The sequence below is a fragment of the Pterocles gutturalis genome, unplaced genomic scaffold (assembly GCF_000699245.1).
Source record: "Pterocles gutturalis isolate BGI_N339 unplaced genomic scaffold, ASM69924v1 scaffold48357, whole genome shotgun sequence".
Lineage (NCBI taxonomy): Eukaryota > Metazoa > Chordata > Aves > Pterocliformes > Pteroclidae > Pterocles > Pterocles gutturalis.
The window spans coordinates 26,687-47,726 of record NW_010114664.1 but is presented as its reverse complement, the minus strand read 5'-3'; the positions used below and the strand labels follow the sequence as shown (position 1 = coordinate 47,726).

The 21,040-nt window shown below is 42.4% G+C and overlaps 1 protein-coding gene across 1 annotated transcript in view; it reads left to right on the top strand.

Moving 5' to 3' along the window:
* The window catches only part of SPTBN1 (spectrin, beta, non-erythrocytic 1), a gene marked incomplete at its 5' end in the record, with an annotated part of 47,392 nt that overhangs the window by 8,819 nt on the left and 17,533 nt on the right, over positions 1-21,040 (top strand). Inside the window, 13 exons of the mRNA XM_010074888.1 lie at positions 602-755; positions 1,468-2,338; positions 2,469-2,606; positions 3,264-4,020; positions 4,279-4,481; positions 9,733-9,823; positions 14,215-14,361; positions 15,988-16,251; positions 16,873-17,097; positions 17,303-17,392; positions 17,687-17,965; positions 19,177-19,307; positions 20,696-20,900. Of these exons, the coding sequence (XP_010073190.1) occupies positions 602-755; positions 1,468-2,338; positions 2,469-2,606; positions 3,264-4,020; positions 4,279-4,481; positions 9,733-9,823; positions 14,215-14,361; positions 15,988-16,251; positions 16,873-17,097; positions 17,303-17,392; positions 17,687-17,965; positions 19,177-19,307; positions 20,696-20,900 (3,555 nt within the window). The remainder of the gene's footprint in view (positions 1-601; positions 756-1,467; positions 2,339-2,468; positions 2,607-3,263; positions 4,021-4,278; positions 4,482-9,732; positions 9,824-14,214; positions 14,362-15,987; positions 16,252-16,872; positions 17,098-17,302; positions 17,393-17,686; positions 17,966-19,176; positions 19,308-20,695; positions 20,901-21,040) is intronic.

Below are 21,040 nucleotides of genomic sequence, written 5' to 3'. Positions count from 1 at the left end.
AAAAATCTACTTTTTAGCTTCATGCCTATCTCATAAGCGCCAGAGGCTTTGGTCACAGTGTTTGGATAAGGATGACGATTTTGGTGAAAGGGAATTAAATAATCTCTCTTCATCACAATTTACATGGGGAGCAAGTCACCTCTTCACCTCTGTGCTTTAAAAAGAATTAATTTCTTCCTGTCTATTCTCCTGGGATCTGGAAAGGGAAGGAGCCATGACTTTGTTCTTGTCCCCCAGCCAGCAGAACTCGGAAGCTGTTGGAGGAAAGAAAGATGTGTGTAGCTGAGTGGCAGCTTACAGTACCTGGGATGAGTGCCTTTCGTTGGTCCTGCTGAGCTAACTTAGCTTATCATCATCCTAAACTTAAAACAGTATTAAAGACCAGTCAAGTTCTTCATGGTTGCCAATGATTTGAAAAATACTGTCTCAAATCATATCAGCCACGTGTCCATATTTTTGAAATAGCTCTCCTTATGGGCCTGGTGTTTCTCTGGACTTAAATCCACATAACAACAGAGAACAGTGTAGTGCCTGGAGTCAGTAAGAAACAAACAGCTTATGGCCTTCAGCACATTTTACTTGTCTTTTACATTTTGATCAGGTGCTTCTGCTGTCTCAAGACTATGGCAAACATTTGTTAGGAGTTGAAGACCTGTTGCAGAAACACGCTCTTGTGGAAGCTGACATTGCTATTCAGGCTGAAAGAGTGAGAGGGGTCAATGCATCTGCTCAGAAGTTTGCCACTGATGGAGAAGGTAACCAGCAGCCAACACGTCCTTCTTTGTCTTAATTGCATGTGAGGTTGTCTATAAGCCTCATTAGTTCTGCAAGGCGTGGTGGGTTAAACTCAGCACCAGAATAGGAGAATCCAGCTTCACTTGTTCCTTCTTTACTCACTGTGTCAATGATTAACTTTTCTAGGTACCTGCTCAAGAATTCACTGTGGCATTGTGCTTTGCATGGGATGTCACACTCCTAACCAGCAGCTGCTGTAACTTTACAGTAGTCACCATTAATTCCCCATTCTGTGTTTCTAATGCAAACAGTACAAATTATTGGACCTAGTCTGATATTGTCCCAATTTATGCTAAATAAAAGCAATTCCACTTAACCAGTGTCATTAACTAGAGTAAATTATGTTCATTTTGTGTAGTTGTGTGTATGTAGCTGGTGTAAGTCTGGAGTAGTGAATTTTGTTTCACTGAAAACAGTCATGAATATCTTTCCTTTCAGTGTGGTTTGGTTTTGTTTTGTCTTTATGCAAAGAAAAGTATTTTCTGATCTGTATTACTACAGTAGTGGAGCTTGAATAGTTCACACTCACTTTCAGGAGACTAACTATGAATTATTTTATGTAAATTTCGTAGATGGAACAATCAGGACTTAAGAACTCTGTGTGTACCACCCCAGCTGCAGAGATGAAAATTTATCAGTCCAACTTGTAATGTCCATTTTCTATCTGAACAGGTTACAAACCGTGTGACCCGCAGGTTATCAGGGACCGTGTTGCTCACATGGAGTTCTGTTACCAAGAGCTGTGCCAGCTCGCAGCTGAGCGCCGGGCCCGCTTGGAGGAGTCCCGGCGTCTCTGGAAATTCTTCTGGGAAATGGCTGAAGAAGAGGGTTGGATTAGGGAGAAGGAACAGATCCTGTCGTCTGATGACTATGGGAAGGACCTAACCAGTGTTGTCCGTCTCTTGAGCAAACATAAGGCATTTGAAGATGAAATGAGTGGTCGTAGTGGCCACTTCCAGCAGGCGATAAAAGAAGGTGAAGACATGATTGCGGAGGAGCATTTTGGGTCTGAGAAAATCAGAGAAAGAATTAAGGATATCCGGGAGCAGTGGGCTAACTTGGAACAGTTATCTGCCATTCGGAAGAAGCGTCTGGAGGAAGCCTCTCTCCTTCACCAGTTCCAGGCTGACGCTGACGATATTGATGCATGGATGTTGGACATCCTCAAAATTGTCTCCAGCAATGATGTTGGTCACGATGAATATTCCACTCAATCCTTGGTCAAGAAACACAAGGATGTGGCTGAAGAGATTGCAAGCTACCGGCCAACCATTGACACGCTTCATGAGCAAGCAAAGGCTCTGCCACAGGAACATGCTGGATCTCCAGATGTGCAGGGCAGATTGTCGGGAATAGAGGAAAGATACAAAGAGGTTGCAGAGCTGACTCGGCTGCGTAAGCAGGCCTTGCAGGATACCCTCGCGCTTTATAAGATGTTCAGTGAGGCAGATGCTTGTGAGCTTTGGATTGACGAAAAGGAGAAGTGGCTGAATAACATGCAGATTCCAGAGAAGCTAGAGGATCTGGAAGTGATCCAGCACAGGTGAGAATGACTTTACCAGAATGTTTGGGGAAGTTTTTTTTTACACCAGCTGCCTTTCTCAGCTTGCCTATGGCTCAGATTCTCTAATGCCTGTGTGACTTTTTTTCTTTCTTTTTTTCCCCTGCTCCAGATTTGAAAGCTTAGAACCAGAAATGAACAATCAGGCATCCCGTGTTGCCGTAGTGAACCAAATTGCTAGACAACTAATGCACAGCGGCCATCCAAGTGAGAAGGAGATCAAAGCACAACAAGATAAACTCAACACAAGGTAAATGAAGGCCTTGTGCTCATGAACGTGACACTGGCTGAAAAAAGTGCAGTGGGGTCATTGGTGTTTCTTGTATGTGTTTTTTAAGATACTTTTATGCTGTTAGCTGAAGTATCTTCAAGGTAGGCCTTTATAGCTGCAGAAGGAAAAAGTGCTGTGTCTTTCAAATATTTGATTAACAGATGTTTTGCTATTGACTTCAATCAGGTCCTGAGTGTATCAGTGCCTTCATTTGAGAGCTGGAAGTGTACTGTAATTACTATTATGATAAAAAGGAAATCAATAGAATTTCGTGTAAACTCACTCATTTTTTGTCTTAAAAATAAACCAAGAGAGCACATTTAGTGTGAAAATTAGATGTAACTAGCAATTTTTCACTTGAGGAAAAATGGTAATTTTAAGGAAAAATGGTACTTTTAAGGAGGCAATATTGCTGGTACTTGTCATGTTCTAATAAATGCCATAGCTTGGTTAATGGTTGTTTTGATAGAACTATTGATGATATGGGAAGGACCAAAAAAACCATGAATAGTTAGGTTATTTAATGGTTTACCAAGCTCATGTGAGTGACGGCTCATTCAGGAATGTTGCCATATCCTTTTCCCTTATTATACACAAATCTCAATTTTTCTGCTTTTCTCTCCTCACAAATTTCAGATGGAGCCAGTTCAGAGAACTGGTAGACAGGAAGAAGGATGCTCTGCTTTCTGCTCTGAGTATCCAGAACTACCATCTTGAATGTAACGAAACCAAATCTTGGATCAGGGAAAAGACCAAAGTGATCGAATCCACACAAGATCTGGGTAATGATCTAGCTGGAGTGATGGCCCTGCAGAGGAAGCTGACGGGCATGGAACGTGACCTAGTAGCCATTGAAGCCAAGCTAAGCGACCTGCAAAAAGAGGCAGAAAAGTTGGAATCAGAGCATCCTGACCAAGCACAGGCTATCCTTTCACGGCTCGCAGAAATCAATGATGTATGGGAAGAAATGAAGGCCACCCTCAAGAACCGAGAAGAGTCCCTTGGAGAGGCAAGCAAACTGCAGCAGTTCCTGAGAGATCTGGATGACTTCCAGTCTTGGCTGTCCAGAACGCAGACTGCGATTGCATCCGAAGATATGCCAAACACACTGACAGAGGCTGAGAAGCTGCTCACTCAACATGAGAATATTAAGAATGAAATTGACAATTATGAGGAAGATTATCAGAAAATGAGGGACATGGGTGAGATGGTGACACAAGGGCAGACTGACGCTCAGTACATGTTCTTACGCCAGCGCCTACAAGCTTTGGACACTGGATGGAATGAGCTTCACAAAATGTGGGAGAACAGGCAAAATCTCCTTTCCCAGTCTCATGCCTACCAGCTATTTCTCAGAGATACCAAGCAAGCAGAAGCATTTCTTAATAACCAGGCAAGTGGTAAAGATACACCTTATTTCATTTCTATGGGTTGGCACCATGTACTCTTTGCAATTAACAAACAGGATCATTTGTCAGGAGAGCTACAAACAGATAAATTGCCCTCTTTTAACCATAATTTGCTTTTTATATTTTACTTCTAGCTGTTCTTGGGAGACGTGCCTTTTCATACGTGGTGAATCTACTGTTGGAGCAGACAGAAAAGCCTGAGTGTAATACTTTTCTCTCTCTGATTTATGCTTTAATTACAGGAGTATGTTTTGGCGCACACGGAAATGCCCACTACTTTGGAAGGAGCAGAAGCTGCTATTAAAAAACAGGAGGATTTCATGACCACGATGGATGCCAATGAGGAAAAGATCAATGCAGTTGTAGAGACTGGCAGGAGGCTAGTTAGTGATGGGAACATTAACTCTGATAAAATCCAGGAGAAAGTGGATTCTATTGATGACAGGTAAGGTCAGAAAGGTGGCAGAATGTAGCTGTTCATACTTTAGTTCTGTTCTCTGAGAGATTGCCTTTTACCAGAATCCAAAGGCAAAGTAACATGTTAGAAAATGTCTGTTGGAGACTGTTTTCTTTGTCCTGTGGGAAAATAGGAACTGTAAGGTTTAAAAAATGTGCCAGGCTAATCTTAAATATCACCTCTTCCATTTTCTAGAGACTCACTAGATAATGAGCTCACTACCCAGAATTTGGCAATATGAGTGTTGCTATATAATTTTCGGAGTATTAACAGGCTTTATATTATGGTGGGAGCTGTAGCAGTTACCTATACCTAGTTACACAAGTCTTAGTTTCCTCTGCTACCTTGTAGCTGATTTAACTACAATAATGTGCTCCTGTCCTTCCTCTGAGGAAGGAATGTGGCTCTTCAAGAGAGTAACTGGCATTGTATCTACCCCACCTGCTTGCCTTTGATCACCTTTCCCAACTTGTCTGGCCTTTCAGAAATCAGATTAGGAAGCATTGGTACAAATGTGCCTTTCATCCTAGAACAAGTCTTTTGCTTTGTCTCTTTAGCTGTGGCATGGATGCTATAGAATGTTAAGAGGTTATTTTTCTTTGAAAATCAAATGTTCAGTTTTGATGTCTGTGATTCATGGTTCTTTCTGCTTTTGGTTTGGATAATAATGGAGTCTTTCAAGGGGCTTTTCAATCATGAGTATCAGAACAGCAGTTAGCTCATAAAGAACTTCTATGTCAAATGTTACTGACGACCCTTCTGTCAGACTTTGTCTCCAAGGCCAAACTGAGCTGAAGTGGTTCAGAAAACGTGCCTTTCTTGTTTTGGCGAATGTGTCACACTGTGTATGCACCCACTTTAGCTGCAGCTCATGGCTTAAGGAAAGGTGGATATTCCTGTTCCCAGAGCCTGCGGAGGGCCTCTGAGCCCTCTGACAACCCAACCCTAAGGATACCTCATGTTTTCATTCTCTCTCTCACCAGCTTCATTCTCTTCAGATCCAAGAGAGAACCTGCAAAGCCCAGGAAGAGATTATACGAAAGCAGTCAAGGTGAAAGCTAGGAAATGAGTTTTCCTTATTTACCCTCTGACTTTCAATGTCCTCTGCTATAAGTTTTCCCATCCGCTTATGAAAACAGGAGGCCTTCATTGAACCTGGACTTCTGGTCAGGTGTTTTCTTTCTGCAGCTTCTGGAATATTAAAAGATAGCATCCAGGGATATAGTGACAAATGGTCAGCTGCTTCTTGCAGCTCTTTCTGAGGTGGCTGGCATTGGAGACAGTTTCAGCCTCTGTCCTGTGTGCTCTGCAAAGAGGTTCTTGCTGCCCCAGCTGTGGTGCTTTGTTGACTGTTTCTCCCCAGTGCAGCTCCTTCTCTGTGTCCCCATTGTCCTGTGGCACCCCCAGGCCGTCCTGGCTGTGGGATGTGTGCTGGAGTTCCTACCCTGAATTGCAGGGAAGTCCTAGAGACTGTATGTTTTTAAGCCCACTTTTTTTCAACACATTTCCTCAATTCCAAAGCTATTTATGCAGAGCACTGCAAAAACCATCCGGTGCGCTGCTATTCAGGAAATCCGTGGGATTGCTCTGTGAGTCTGCAAGGCTGATAAGCCTCAAGAACAAAGCCTTGGGGCTGGATGTACTGGGAGTGGTAGCAAATGAAGCCTGTTTGGTTTTACAAAAAAATGGCTCCCATAACCAAGCTCCACCTGCATGTATAACAAAGGACCAAAACAACCAAGTACAAATATGTGCAGTGGCTCCATATTCTCATATGGAGCACTTTGCTAATCGTGTTTTTTACAGTCATGCTTTCAGGGTTTTCTGGATGAGACCCCACTGTCCGTTGGTAGAGCAGACAGACCCTGCCCTAAAATGGTTACCATCCAAAATAGTCACTGTAGGCAGCAGGCTAAGGAAGGAGAGGAGAGTGCAGAAGCAGAGTGGAGCTCTACAAGAGGAGATAAACACTGCAGCACAATCTTTTAGTGCATTTCACAGGGAAGAATAACTGGGAATAAGGACATGGAGAACGGGTGAGGGAAGGAGAAGATGGATTGGAATAAAGCTACCACTAGCTAGTTTCTCCGGCTAGGACAGAAGCTGGTCTCCCCAGTGCAGCTATCCCTGCTTTGGTGACTTCTGCTGCTGTTTCCCCAGCTGGAGGGGAAGCGTTTTCTCCTCCATTTTCTCTTGGAAGAGTGTAAACCCTAGTCTGCATTGCCTGCACATGGCCTCTCTGATTCTGCAAATGAGATTTAGTTTAAAGACAGTGGCAGATCTGACTCGGATTGTGATCTAGGTCTGTTTTTTGTCAGCTTTTGTATTTGTGCAACTTTCTGCTTAACAGAGAATAGAAGTGATTTTTGTTCCTGCCCATTTAGAAAGGAGAGTGCCTGTTGTTTGCTGGAGCAACTAAAGTAGCTAAAACTGCCTAGCATATATCTTAGTATTTTTAGCAGGCAGTTGCATTCATGCTACATGTAAGATTTATTATTCCCGCACAGGCTTTGAAACCCACAGGCTTACAGTTAAACCACAAGAGATTTTGTCAGTTTTCAGCATTGTTAACATTCTCAGGGGCCTCTGGGGAGACAGCATGGGAACATTGTGGCAAATTTTGGTGCCCTGCTCTTGGATTAATTTGAGTCAGACACCTCGTGCACTGAACGGATCTCATTTTCCTGTTTTATATTCTTCATAATGTTGCCATAGAAGGAAGATGCCCCCATGTTTTAACTGACTACGGTATATCCCCATCCCCTCTTTTGCTGTGCAGGTCTGGCTTAGCTGGGATTTTGGATCTGAGATTTCCTCTACAGTATACACATAGGGAACCCCATTTTAGTGCAGCCCTGATTGATGCTGCTGTGGTGTAAGTTGTATCTGGAATTATTTATGTGAACAGGTGGATACACTCTTGTAGTGTCTTGATAAAAATTTGTATGTGAAGGGTTCTGTTCTCCAGACAGTCTGCTTGTTTTTTATACATAAAGCCCTTCTGACTTACTGGTAACAAAGGGGAAGCTTTTTAGTGGTAGGGGTGGTTATGCACAGAAAACTCGAAAATATCATTGGAGCTTTTAAATAATTTAGGGAAACATGAGCAAGGAATTAATAATGTTTAGATATAGCCAGTCTGGGGCAGCAGAACAGGCTAAATTACTTTTTAAGGCCCTTTATTCCCATAAAAAATAAGGCCAATTCTGTGATGAAAATACAGGAGTTCCTGTCTGTTCCAACAGCATCCATTCTCAAAATGCTACTACCACGTCCTCAAGTATCCAGTTTAAACCTTGTTACAGTTCAGCCCTGTTCTTCTTCAGAGGATACTCATCTTTCAGTCTCACTCCAGGTCGTCTTGGACAACCAAACCACCTTTTACAGTTAAATAGCTCTAAGCACCAAAGATCATATTTGTTATGCTGAAGACAAAAAATAAACCAAAAACCAACCACCAAAAGAAGCTATCTCCTCATCTGTTTTTGATATCCCTGCATGGTTTCCCTTCAAAGTTCTTGAAGTCAGTGTTTCCAACACTCTCAAGGAGATATTTTTGTTGAAGTTTTCTCAACATAAGAACTTCTCTACTTACTCTTAACTCTATTCAAATAAGTGTAATGAAAATTCTCCTTTAATTTCACAACTTGTGTCCTCTCCAGAACACAAGTCTAGAACGTAATCTAGCCATAAATCTATTAAATCATCATGATAAAATCACCCAAGCAATTCCTTGCTTCATTTTAGCAACGTGAGTAATGCACTGTGTTTGTCTGGGCATATAAAAACCAGCCAGGAAAGACTGGAATCAAACCCAATGATGTTGGCTATGTTACAGAGTTTTTTTCCTAAGGCACAATTTGTGTGTCCTTTCCTTTGTGCTCTCTGAGATAACCCCTGGCAAAACTTCAGGATTACCTGGGCTTGGACTCCAGCCTCTTGCTTTGATGGTTACCTGTGTCTTCCTTGCCATCTGATCTGTAAATCCATTTTCTCGACCTACAGCTATATAGATGCTTTTGAGACAAAAGAGAAGGAATTCATAGTCCTGCAAAGAGTTTTCTCCTGTTCCTCTGCCTGGGACCTTTTGCTTTTGTGTAAAATATATCCCTAAGTATTCCTTGTGTTTCTGAAGTCGCTAGATTCATGCCAGAGGACTTTCTCTGGTAACTTACTGTTGAGGAAAAGTGGTGTCTTTATCCATTTGTTGTTCTAGAATACCATGAGTCTCTGGAGATTTCCGCTGACATGGGTTTAGGTACTGCCAGCATGTGCCGAGATCATCTTCTCTCTCCTTGTTTATGTTGGGTTATTACAAAGGACAGCAATATTTCACTTTAAGACCCTGTGTGACAAAATATGAACAAATCTAACACAACGAGCTGTAAATAAAAATTATCTTCTTTACTCTGCCTCTGCCATCTGAATCGCCTGATAAATAATGAAAGTACTGAAAGAGAGGGATAACGACTCCAAATTAAGCATTAATTAAGAACATGTTCAGAGGTACCTTGGGAATCAGCTCTTCAGGCACCATGTCCATTTGAAGAACCCCCAAGACCTTTGGGGCTGCCAGCATGACTCATCCTTCATGGGGCAAACAGGAATTAAAAATAGGGCTTCTAGACTAACCTTCTCTTTTCTTCTTTCTACTCTTAAACACTCTGAAAAACATGTTTCAGTGTGCATAAAGCTTCCATTTGCAGAAACACACGGGTGTGTCATGTGTTTCTTGTTAAATACAGCATTTGGAAGGTTAGAGAAACCACTCCAGCTTTGTTCAGGAGAAGGAGGTGCTGAGCTGTAGCGAAGGTATATTGTAAAGAGCATCACAGCAAGCACACACTTTACAATAGCCACAATACATGCGATCTTATTGTTGCAATTTTGCAGGTAGTTTTCTCATGTTTTTTTGGCAAATAGTCTGAACTTCCTTGTCATCTTGAAATGAGTGGGCCAAATTCTGTACATAGCACTTGTGAAACCCTGCTGAATTCAGAATTTTCCCTATTTAACTAGTCACAAAAACAACTGGATGCTGAACTTCAGTAAGCACATTAAATAACACATGCGTATATCTAAGTTTCAAAAATGTCCTTTATATGAAAGGCAGTAAAAGACACACACCACATACTCAATATGTGTATCCCAAAGAGGCTACAGAAATGACTGAATGCCAGTTTTGCATGAAATGCCTATTTCAAGGTTTTTTTTTCTCTGCTGTTATTTTCTTCACTAGACATAAGAAGAACCGTGAAGCAGCCAGTGAACTTCTGATGAGACTGAAAGATAACAGGGATCTTCAAAAGTTTCTTCAGGATTGTCAAGAGGTAAATTACATCCTTTCACTTTTATTGCTAAAAGCTGCATCCTACAGAAGAGCATTCTTCTTTTATGAGGACTGGAATACTCAGCGTTTTGCAGTCAAGTCATCTAGTAGTATTTAGTGTGGAGTAAACAATTGAAACAAAGCCTTGCCCAAAACCCTGCAAAAATTAATCTGTTTGTTTTTTTCTCATGAACTCGATTTCCTTTTGTCACCTAAAAACAGAGAAAATTGCCAGCAGCAGTGAAGATGTTCTGCTGTGGTATAAATTAATCATGTGGAATCTGGTGGGATTAGCATTGAAATCACTAAGAATTTTGTCTACAGCTGTATATATGTATGTGTCTTGGTGCAGAAGAATTCAAGTGATTTCTATGAAACATTAGTCAGAAGAATAGGAGGGTAGGAGTAAGAGGGGAGTAGGATTAAACTGGATCATTTTTAATGTGTTATTTATCTGATAGTCTGCATGTGTTTAAAATTGTTAAGTACTATAAGATTTTTAAAAAGAAATAATTTAAAGATTTTCTAATGACTTCCATGGGCTGTTTACTCTGAAGGCAATATTTTAAAGTTAGGAATAATCTTGTTCCTAGCATGAGGAATTTTCATGTTAAATCAAGCAATTTTAAAGCTCCACAAAAAAAAATCAAGTAATTTTAAAGCTCCACATAAATCAAGTAATTTTCAGGTTATTTCATGCAGCACTGACAGATATTACAGAGCCTTGCCTGTGACATGCATGAAAAACTAGATGTCCTTATCTGAAGCCTGCAAACAGAACTGACTATGACAAAGCTGTGTTTTCAAATTCAAGAGTCAGTACATTAGCTGCACATCTGAGCCAACTACAAGAGACTGGAAGTCATGGCAGTGTATCTGAATGAAATTGCCCCACAGCTGAAATTTCATACGAGAAATAAACAAAATTATGATCATGAACTGGCCAAATGCTGTTTACTGCTTGGTTGCCTAGGTGCAGTCTCTTCCTGCATTGCATAAGCTAACCATGAACTTGGCTTAAATTGCTCCTTCCTTGGTAGTAAAAACATGACAGACTAGCAAAAATTCTGCTGTTATTAGCAGCAGCGTCTTCCTTCCTCTGTAGCATCTCTAGTACAAAACTCTCCCTTGGCTCTTGAAGCTCTTCTAGCCTCTGTGTCAATGTGGTTGTGTTCCCTAGGATCTGTTTTTTCCCCTCTGTCGCTGAAAGAAAAATTAAATATAAAAGCTCTAGTGTCTGGCTGCCTGAATGCCTTTCCTCTTGATTGTTTCTCTCCAGCCACCAAAGCACGGATCTCTTGACTGTGGGGTTCAAAGACAGATCTTAAAATACCCAAATGTTACAGATTTCTCCAATCCTTTTTGAGAGGACATTAGCCTTGGCAATAATTGAATGGTTGTTTTCTGAGAAGGCAGCCATAATGAGGCATAGAATTTGCATTAGTGTGGTTACAGAGTGCCTGCTGATAGCTGCGTTGGGCTGGAGGGATGTGTGATGGAGCACCACTGTCCCACGGGGTAGAAGGGGGAGCCAACGGAATACCTCCCCATTGGCTTGTTCGTTGACGCTGACCATGAAACTCAGAATTGTTAGAAAACAGTTTTGAACCAGTCTCCGTTTCACTTGGCAGTGAGCCTTCGGCCTTCCTGCCTGCCACCTTAGGGATCGTTTCCCACCCACCTGTAGCTTGAGGAAAGGAAGAGTGTTTTCTGCAGCGTGCTCCTTCCCCAGGGCAGCTGCATCCCTCATCGGTCACTTGGTGTCGGAGCGTTATTGTGCACGCAGCCTCCAGCCCCTCGCTCCTTCCTGCCTCTGACTCACTGATGAGGCAGGGAGCAGGGTCAGTGCTGCTTGAGGAGGCGGCAGGATAATGCTTATGACAGCAGCTCGGCAGTGATAAATCTTTCCTCCAGGTCACAGGCGAGGGAAAACACAGCAGATTTTCCTGTTGTTAGTAGTCAGATATGCTGTCACAGGTTAATCCTGGGGTGTTGCTTTCGTTGTCTTGTTTCTTACGTTCATAAATATGAATGTGTTAAATAAATCTGAAAGAATGAAATAGTGACAGCAGAAAATCCAGAGACGAGGAGCTGTGATAAATTTTGCCATTTAGTTTTCTTTGACTTCCAACTCTTTCATAGCTCACCTTAGAAGAGATTAAAGCTGATCTTCCCAGTAAGTGCTTAGAAATTCCAGCACTGTCTGGACTAATTTCTCTAGGGATGTCAGAGTGAAAGCATTTGGCGAGACTCTGCATGTCAGAAGTTTTCTGCCTGTTCATGGAGTGTGCCGGCAGGTTTTGTCATGCAGCGCAGATGTCTGTGAGCCTTACGCTGCAAGATAGGCTGTGTCGATTTGGGTATTTGCAGTGTCTGGGAAGTGCAGTAGCAGTCGGTGCTTTTTCACCTTCCCTTGTTGCTCTGCCAGATTCACAAGGGGTTTGTCTCTGTGTTTCCCTTAGTTCATGCCTGGTTTTCGTTCCAGAGTGTTACAACCTTCTGGGAACTGATAGCAGAAACAAACTTTTGTGGTATAGGTGCAAAGGATGGGAGGTAGCCTAATAGCCAACGCATCTGGTGTTAACAACTGACACATGGTTTCCTGGAGAAACAAATACTCCAAGCGCCAATCTGAGGCACAGTTTTAGGGAATTATTGTCTTATTTTTTACATCTAACTTTACACTGAAGGTACTGACTGTAGTGGTTGCACAAAGCAGGTTGTAATAGTCACCCCTTAAATGCTTTATTTACACTTCTGTGTTAGCAGAAGGAACATAACAGCATTGGGAGAGTCAGAAATGAGGGATTTATCCTGACAGCTACTGGCTGTGTACCACGTACCAGCAGTGTCTGGTTCACCCTGGCTGTTCATATGGACAATACTGCCTTTCCTTGGGAAACACTTTAAAATCCTCAGGAGAGCTGGTGCTGTGGCTGAGTAAAAGCAAATAGTGAAAGACAAGCAGTGCAATTTGCAGAGTACAGCAGCTGTCTCCTACCCAGAAAGGCAGGCGTAAACCCCCTAATTTCAAGTTTTACATCAGTCCTTACTGTAGCCTTTGTAGCTCTGTTAAGCGGCACAGTAACCTTAAGCAGCGATAACTAAACCTTGCTGCTTACAAAAGGTTTTCATTCACCTGAGCACTTTTCTCTTTAGACTTGATAGTGAGATCAGATGGGGAGTTTCTGTGATTGCTCTGAGAAGTTTTCCCTTTTGTGGAGCTTAACAGTGCCTTTAAAGGACCATTTAAAAAAAAGCTTCTGTATCCTGAGCACATGGTGGACAATTGGCCAGTCTCTGGCATTGGCCAACCGGTGCTCTGTTACTCGTCTTGTCAAGGTGCTTCTTTGGCAGGATGATGTGCATCGCTGAAGTGGCATTCTAGAAACAAAGCTTAGATTTGATTTGACATTTTCCGCTTGAGTAGGAGACTCTAAATATGCAGAAAAAGAATCTTTCAAATTCTATAAAGGTTCCTACGAATGTGTTTTTTATCCACACCTAAGGGATAGATAAAGCAGTCAGACTCACCCTAGGAGGAAATTTGATGTTGGCTGCTATGATAATTCTCATATTCCATTTTCGCTTGGCAAATAAGCTATTTATTAAAGTATTGATTTTCTCTGGTGTTGATCTGGAGATTGTTCTCAATTGTCTTTTTATTTGCAGAAAATCAGAACTAAATCATTCTTGTATTTCATATAGTAGGAAAAGGCAAGTCTTGAATACCAAAATCTTACTGGAGATGGGACAAATAAATTTATGTGAACTTATATTGAGAAAAGACTATGGGGAAAAGTACAAATGTGATGTGAATGAATGGTACAAAACCATCTTTATTCTGAAGACCTTCGATACCAGTAGAAATGCAGAATTTCTCATTCAGCATTTCTCTGAAAAATTTACCTTGGGGCTCTGTTTAAATTCTGGAGACTGCATTTTGCGTGCCCCTACGTTAGCGTGTATGTCTGCGATGGCCTCAGGAAGTCAGTGAGGACCACAGGGGTGTGGTGATGACATTCAAGTCCCAGTCCTTAGTAGCATATTGAGTAATGTTGCAAGGGAAAAGCAGTATGAAAATACACTGTGGCCAGTAAGCAGGACAAGTGGCCCTTTTTCTCTTGCTGTTGAACTGGGCAAGACCTGTGTGTTTGATTTTGCTCATCCCAGAGTTGATTCCTTTCTGCTTGAGTCATGGGTTATTTATGTATTGGAGATGGATGTTTAAATTTAATTGTTAAAGAGATGGATCCTTGACTGAACCCTGAGTAAAAACACACAACTCTTTTGTAGAGGCGTCTCTTTATCCTTGATCTGGAAGCATTTTGATACTTATAATTGTTTTCCAGCTTCCGTGTTGTAATGAACACCTGTGTGTTTCCTCTTCAGCTCTCACTCTGGATCAATGAAAAGATGCTTACAGCCCAGGATATGTCCTATGATGAAGCAAGGAACCTGCACAGCAAGTGGCTGAAGCATCAGGCATTTATGGCAGAACTTGCATCCAACAAAGAATGGCTGGAGAAGATTGAAAAGGTAACAAAAAAAATCTGCAAAATGCCCTCATCTTTGTTGAAGATGGTTATGCACAGAGATGGGATTTGTTCCTCTGCAGAATTGGTTCTTGAATCATCTCTCCAACTAAGGCAAAAGGGGATTTCATTACTGTAGAATAAGCGTCTTACCACATTGTGTCTCCGTCTAACCCATTTTATTCCTCTTTGATGTTATATGTTTTTTATCTAAGACATTCTCACAGAATAGTCATTGGCTAAGTTGCCAATTTAATTTTTGTCTAGTCATCTGTTAGGAGGAAGGCATAACCTCGTTTTCATACCCAAAGGGTAGAAGGCGCAAATGTTGTGTTTTGAGCTAAGAAAGTAGAAGTACTTCCTGGGAAATAACTGAATGTAGGCGAATAACTGAATTTAGTCTCCCATGCTGCTGGGCTGGTTTTCATTCATTCAGGACTGTAATCAGGCTGCCTTTCCCGTACAAAATTGCCACATGAGGTAAAGTATAGACAGTTTTGTGATGAATTAAGATTCACAGCTCTGTATCAAGTTACTTTGAAGGCTTTAATATGCTGTGATGAGCTGTATTTTTCTCCCCCTATTTCTCATGTGCAGCACTGGAACAGTAAGGAGGTCTCGTCTTTAGCTCTGACAGTGGGTTTCTGTTCAGTGTAAGCTTAATTGCTCATTTCCTCTCCCACTTTGACACTCTGTATCCCATTAGAGGCTTTTCTGTGATCTGCAAATAGCAATACCCTTTAATGGTGTAATTAGAAGGCTGCTCTTAGTACTGGAAGTACTTTTTTACTGATGCTAATACGTCCTCACCCTTTGCCTCTGAAAAATCAGATTGCAGCCAAGTACCAAAGTTGTGTGTGGAGCCACAGCTGATGATCACTGTATTAATGTTACTACTGGTCACAGCTATTAAGTGTAATGGGTTGTGAGTAGTGTTCACATCTGAAAAGGTTTTGTCCCTTGTCAGCACCACCCAGGTGCAGGAGTAGAAGTATAATTAGAAGAAAGTATTTCCAAAACGAATACAGTCTTTGTAAGGACAAAAAGATACCTTAGGTCCAAGTGCTCTGCTGGTGCTAGGTACAGGGTTCCTGCTTCCCAGGGAAGATTATTCCTCTCTGATATTAGCTTAGACCCATGGTAGTTGCTATAAACCATCGACACACCCCTCTGCAGTTGCACAGCTCAGTTTTGATGGCATAAGCTCCCTCTCCCAGCATTGCGCTGGATCCTCATTACTCTCCCGGTGAGTCGGCCCACAGAAGCTGGACACACGGCTTGTTCAGCTGCAGCTCCTTTGTCCACTGTCACACAGGTGGCATGGGGCAGCCTGCTCGGCTCCCGTCTGTGCAGTGTCCCCAGGAGTTCCCACAAAGGAACGTGTGCAGTGGGGAAGAGAAAGGAGGCGTTGCTTGATCTTCCTATTGCCAAGAAACCCTCTTCCTGGCAATGGAAGGACCTGGGAGCCGATATTCTGGAAGGAATCACTGGGTAATTGGAGATAGAGAAAATGAGTGATTGATGCTGCCAGCAGATGAGGAAACCTAAGTGCCTACTAATCAGAATAATTTACGTAACGGTCTGTGAGTGCTCCCGAGAAGGTACCATTTTGTTGCTGTTTGCTTTGCAGGAGGGAATGCAGCTCATTGCAGAGAAACCAGAGACTGAAGCTGTAGTGAAAGAAAAGCTGACAGGTCTCCATCAAATGTGGGAAGAGCTTGAATCCACTACCCAGACCAAGGCTCAGCGTCTCTTTGATGCAAACAAGGCGGAGCTTTTTACCCAGAGCTGTGCTGATTTGGATAAGTGGTTGAATGGTTTGGAGAGTCAAATTCAGTCGGATGACTACGGAAAAGATCTCACCAGTGTCAACATCCTGTTGAAGAAGCAGCAGGTAAACCAAGCGCAGGTTGCAGAGTGGGTAGACAGCAGATATCTGCACTCAAAGGAACAGATGGGGTATCCTTTCCGTTTAGAAAATAATTTATTTGCTTTTCTTTCTTCCCGTTGTTTCATGTGCCTTTAGGAAGAACCAGAAATACACCCAGAAATAGCTGTAGATTTCTTGATACAGTCTCTAGCTCATACCTCCCTTCCTTCCCCACATTAATATCTGCATTCTGTCTCCCGCTATAGTCCTCCCATTGTCGGTCATTCCCTGCTGTAAAGAGAGCAAGGACAGCAGGGAGCAGTGAAGCTCCTGAGTGCAGCTAACTGTGCTCCAGAGTTGTTCAGGGTAACTTCTGAACATCTGAGAGAAGAGGTTCAGCTTTGTCATTGGCTAGATTCACTGTTTGCACAAGCAGGTGTAACTGAGGGATATCAGCAGGTGACCACCGTTGTGAATCTTTGTTTAAGCCTTGTTCCTTACAATATGAATACTACAGTAATTATTAACATGAAAAATCCTTACTGACCAGCATCTCTTCTTCCTTCTGAAGCTGTTGACGTACCCTAGTTGTATCAACTGCTTTTACCCCAGTTTTCAGGACCTGTTTGCCATGTTTTTGTTTAGATGCTAGAGAACCAAATGGATGTTCGTAAGAAGGAGATAGAGGAGCTGCAAAGCCAGGCGCGGGCTTTAAGTCAAGAAGGGAAGAGTACAGATGAAGTAGATGGCAAGCGCCTTACTGTAGAAAAGAAGTTTTTGGAGTTGCTGGAACCTTTGAATGAAAGAAAGGCAAACCTGCTGGCCTCCAAAGAGATCCACCAGTTCAACCGGGATGTGGAAGATGAAATTGTGAGTATGAAAGAAGTCCTATTCCTCAAACAATAGGAAAATGTCATACTTGTTGCAGAGCTGTCACATGAAGAAACCTTTCAATCACATCTCTCAGTAGCATGTTTGAGTAGTGCTTCTTTTTTGCATCTTGTGTGTACCAGCCTCTGCTGCCCTGGCTCTGTCTGTGGTTGTTTGAAATAATATGTGCTCTTTTTGCTTTCAGTTGTGGGTCGGAGAGAGGATGCCTATAGCTACATCTACTGATCATGGACACAACCTCCAGACTGTGCAGCTACTAATAAAGAAAAACCAGGTAATTAGGTGCTGTTAGAGCTCCATACCTGTTATTTCTCCTTAGTGCTGACTCATTCAGGAAGGAATGGTGGGGGATAAAATTATGCGTGCTTCAGTGGTGATATGCTGTGGGGGAGGTGGTGTGACCTCCAGGTCATGGCGTGTTCCAGGATGCTCAGGGACAGCACAATCCCAGTTTGTCTCTATGAGCTGATGGCATGTGTTTTGCTACCCCTCAAGAGATGACACCCCTGACTGGCATTTCTTTTTTGTTTGATGCAGTGTCTCATCAGTCTGCTTTTCTCTCATGCAGACCCTTCAGAAAGAAATCCAGGGACATCAGCCTCGTATCGATGACATTTTTGAGAGGAGTCAAAACATCATCACAGAGAGTAGTCCTAATGCTGAAGCCATTCAGCAGAGACTTGCAGACTTGCAGCAGCTGTGGAACCTCCTGATCGAGGAGACAGAAAAACGCCACAAGCGCCTGGAGGAGTCTCACAGAGCACAGCAGTATTACTTTGATGCTGCCGAGGCAGAGGCCTGGATGAGCGAGCAGGAGCTCTACATGATGTCAGAAGAGAAAGCCAAGGTGAGCAGCTCCACAGCAACACTAATTTGGTTTTAATTGCTTAGCTAGAGGGGGACAGGTGACATAATTTAATATGTCACTAATGTAATGGTAACATAAACAAATCTAATTCCCTTGTGAAACCTCAAGTAATCATCTCTTTTTTGTCTAACATCCCTGGTGGTGTGGAGGATAGGCCTTGCTCTACCAAGTCAGTGAAGCATCCTCAGACTATGAATGGCAACTGTGTGCCTTCCTCTGCTGTAAGGTCAGAGTTACCAATACAGTCCAGTTACATCAAGTTTTCTTTTAGTTTTGAATCACTGGGAACAGCACGATGCACCTCTCTGTGAAACAGGCCCCATGGTCACTCAGTTGGTACGATTAGTCATCAGCTTTTACACCCGGTGAAGTGAAATTGGAACAGCATCAGACCATACCAAGGAGAACGTGAACTTCTATTTTTCAAGGAGGTGTTAGAGTGCTGTATCTTATTTATTATTTACATTAAATATATTGCGTTCATCGCCCTGATAAAATAAAATTCAGCTTTGTATCAGTATAACACATTCCATGGGTGTTGTCTTCAGTTAAAAAGGATTTATTTTATTTTTTTATAGCTAAGCAATGCAAATAAAAAGGAATATTAATGTGAATAGTACATCACAAAAAATATTTTAATGAAGAGGTTTATTTGCAATACCAGTTAATACTGAGAGTTGGGGGTTGGTTTTTTTAATCATAACAATGCATAGAAAGTTTTGATCGGAATTTCACCAGGTGCTTTGGTGGAGAATCCTTTGGTATGGGCTCCATAGGATTTCTTTTCTTTGACGCAAGCTGTCATTGAAAAGTCTGACAAGTGATGTGCCTAAAACTGTTCAGTTTTTCTGAGCCCTGCACAATCACCAGTGTTGTGTAAATACACAGGGCTTCATAGAAGAGGAAATTCAACATGCTCAATGCACAGCTGATGTAATTTTGTTTTGCACCCCAGAGGGGTTGTAGCATTTGGTCTTTCATTTGTTATTTTGCCTTCTGAGGGTACCATTTGCTGTGAACTCAACTTACCATTGTCAGAGCAACTTGTCTTCAAGCTGTTACTTGTAAGCAGTTCTTGATAGATCTTCCTGGCTACCACTTTTTGCTTGCACATTTTTTGCTTGAACTTGCTGTGTGATGTCTTTCTCTGGAGTGGGGGACTTGACTGTCACTTTCTGTCACCATTACAGGATGAGCAGAGTGCGGTGTCCATGCTGAAGAAACACCAGATTTTGGAACAAGCTGTAGAAGACTATGCTGAAACTGTGCACCAGCTTTCAAAGACCAGCAGAACTTTGGTGGCAGATAATCACCCAGAAAGGTATTAAATACCATTTTTAATTGGATTTTGCGTTCTTTTAGTAGTTCAGTCGCTTCATTGGGTCATTCTGACACACAAAGGCTACAGGAAGGAGTAAGTAGCTCAGAAGAGTGTACAGAGGAAGAGGAGTTTAGGCTCACTCAGTTCAAGATGCTTGTTGAACCACCCTGATTTGCCAGGGTCAGTATGTACAGCTGCTGATTTCTGGATAGTACTGGACACCTTTAATAAATGTCTATTTTATCCTTTATACAGGCTGGTGGGGTCGGGTCTGCCAGCACTGCTGTTGGCTATTTGTGCCTTTATCCAGGCTGGTGGGGTCGGGTCTGCCAGCACTGCTTAACCTTACGGAGATATAGCAATCCTGAGAGACAAGGGTCCATATTTACTCTTTCAGACAACTTTTATATCTGGCCCATAGGGTCACGGTCATTTATCCTTCTGTCTATAGGGCAGTGGTCCCCAAGATCTGCCTCCTCTCTTTGAGATTCCAGTAGAATCAGACGGGAATCTGATGCTTTAAACGTGGATACAGTAACATCTCAGTTTTGGTAGATTTATCTCAGCTTTCATAAATGGCTTTCCCTGTGGGAGAGTTCAGGAACCTTAAGAACTGTTTTGGTGTAAGAGCTGCAGCTAAGCAAACAGAATTCTCCATTGGCTTTGACTGCAAGGCTGATTTGAGTATGAGGCTGATGTGTTTAACTACTCTGCCTTCACAAATAGGAAGCTAGAACTATCTTAGGAAAGACACTGCCTCTGGTGGAAGATTGTTATTTAACTTGAAAGCACTCTCTTGGGGTCATGATAGCTTCTGATGGGAGTGGATTTCTTGGCTGAGCTGGGTACTGCAATAACATAATCAACTTTACAGGGTAGAGGGAAGGCAATTTGACAGGGCTATATGGCTCAGACAAAATATAGGCAAAAGATATGGCAAGTAGAAATACCAATCACTTCTGGAAGTGCTGAGCTTTAGGGAGTAAGAAACCCATGAGTACTTCTGAACTTTGAAGCAGAGTTCAAATTAAAATGAAATGCTGCTTGCCTCAACAGCTCAGATCCTGCCTGTAGCTTTGGGAGAAGGCACTGGTGTGATCTGTGGTCAAACAAACAGAGAGCTTGGTTCCCAGCTTCACTCTTTAAAGCCAGGGGTTTTATGTGTTCAGGGTAGAGAGGTTTTCCAGCTAGTGCAGTCAGCTGTGCCAGCAGAGGATTGGTCCAGCGTGTCTGAGTCAAATTTGTGCATGCAGCAGACATACATTCTGTGGATTAAATATGCCAAGAATTATTTTTATTGCTTGTAGTGGTTTTGTGTTTGGTTTTTTTTCCATTTCTTTTATTATTTGTAAAAGACAATGAAGACTCAATGCTCTCTGGTTTTTTAGTGAGCGTATCAGTATGCGCCAGTCCAAAGTGGATAAGCTGTATGCAGGCCTGAAGGATCTGGCTGAAGAGAGACGGGGCAAACTGGATGAGAGACACAGGCTGTTCCAGCTTAACCGCGAGGTGGATGACCTGGAGCAATGGATTGCTGAAAGGGAGGTGGTGGCAGGATCCCATGAGCTGGGACAGGACTACGAACACGTGACAGTAAGTTCTTGGGACATGGCTGCAGGTTGACCTTCCTTTTCTGGATGCTGCACACAGCAGATGGTTAATATAAATGGGTGGCGGGCTTGGTTGGTTTGCTGGGACCAGTTTGTAATTACAGGGCTGCATGAGTCTGTTTC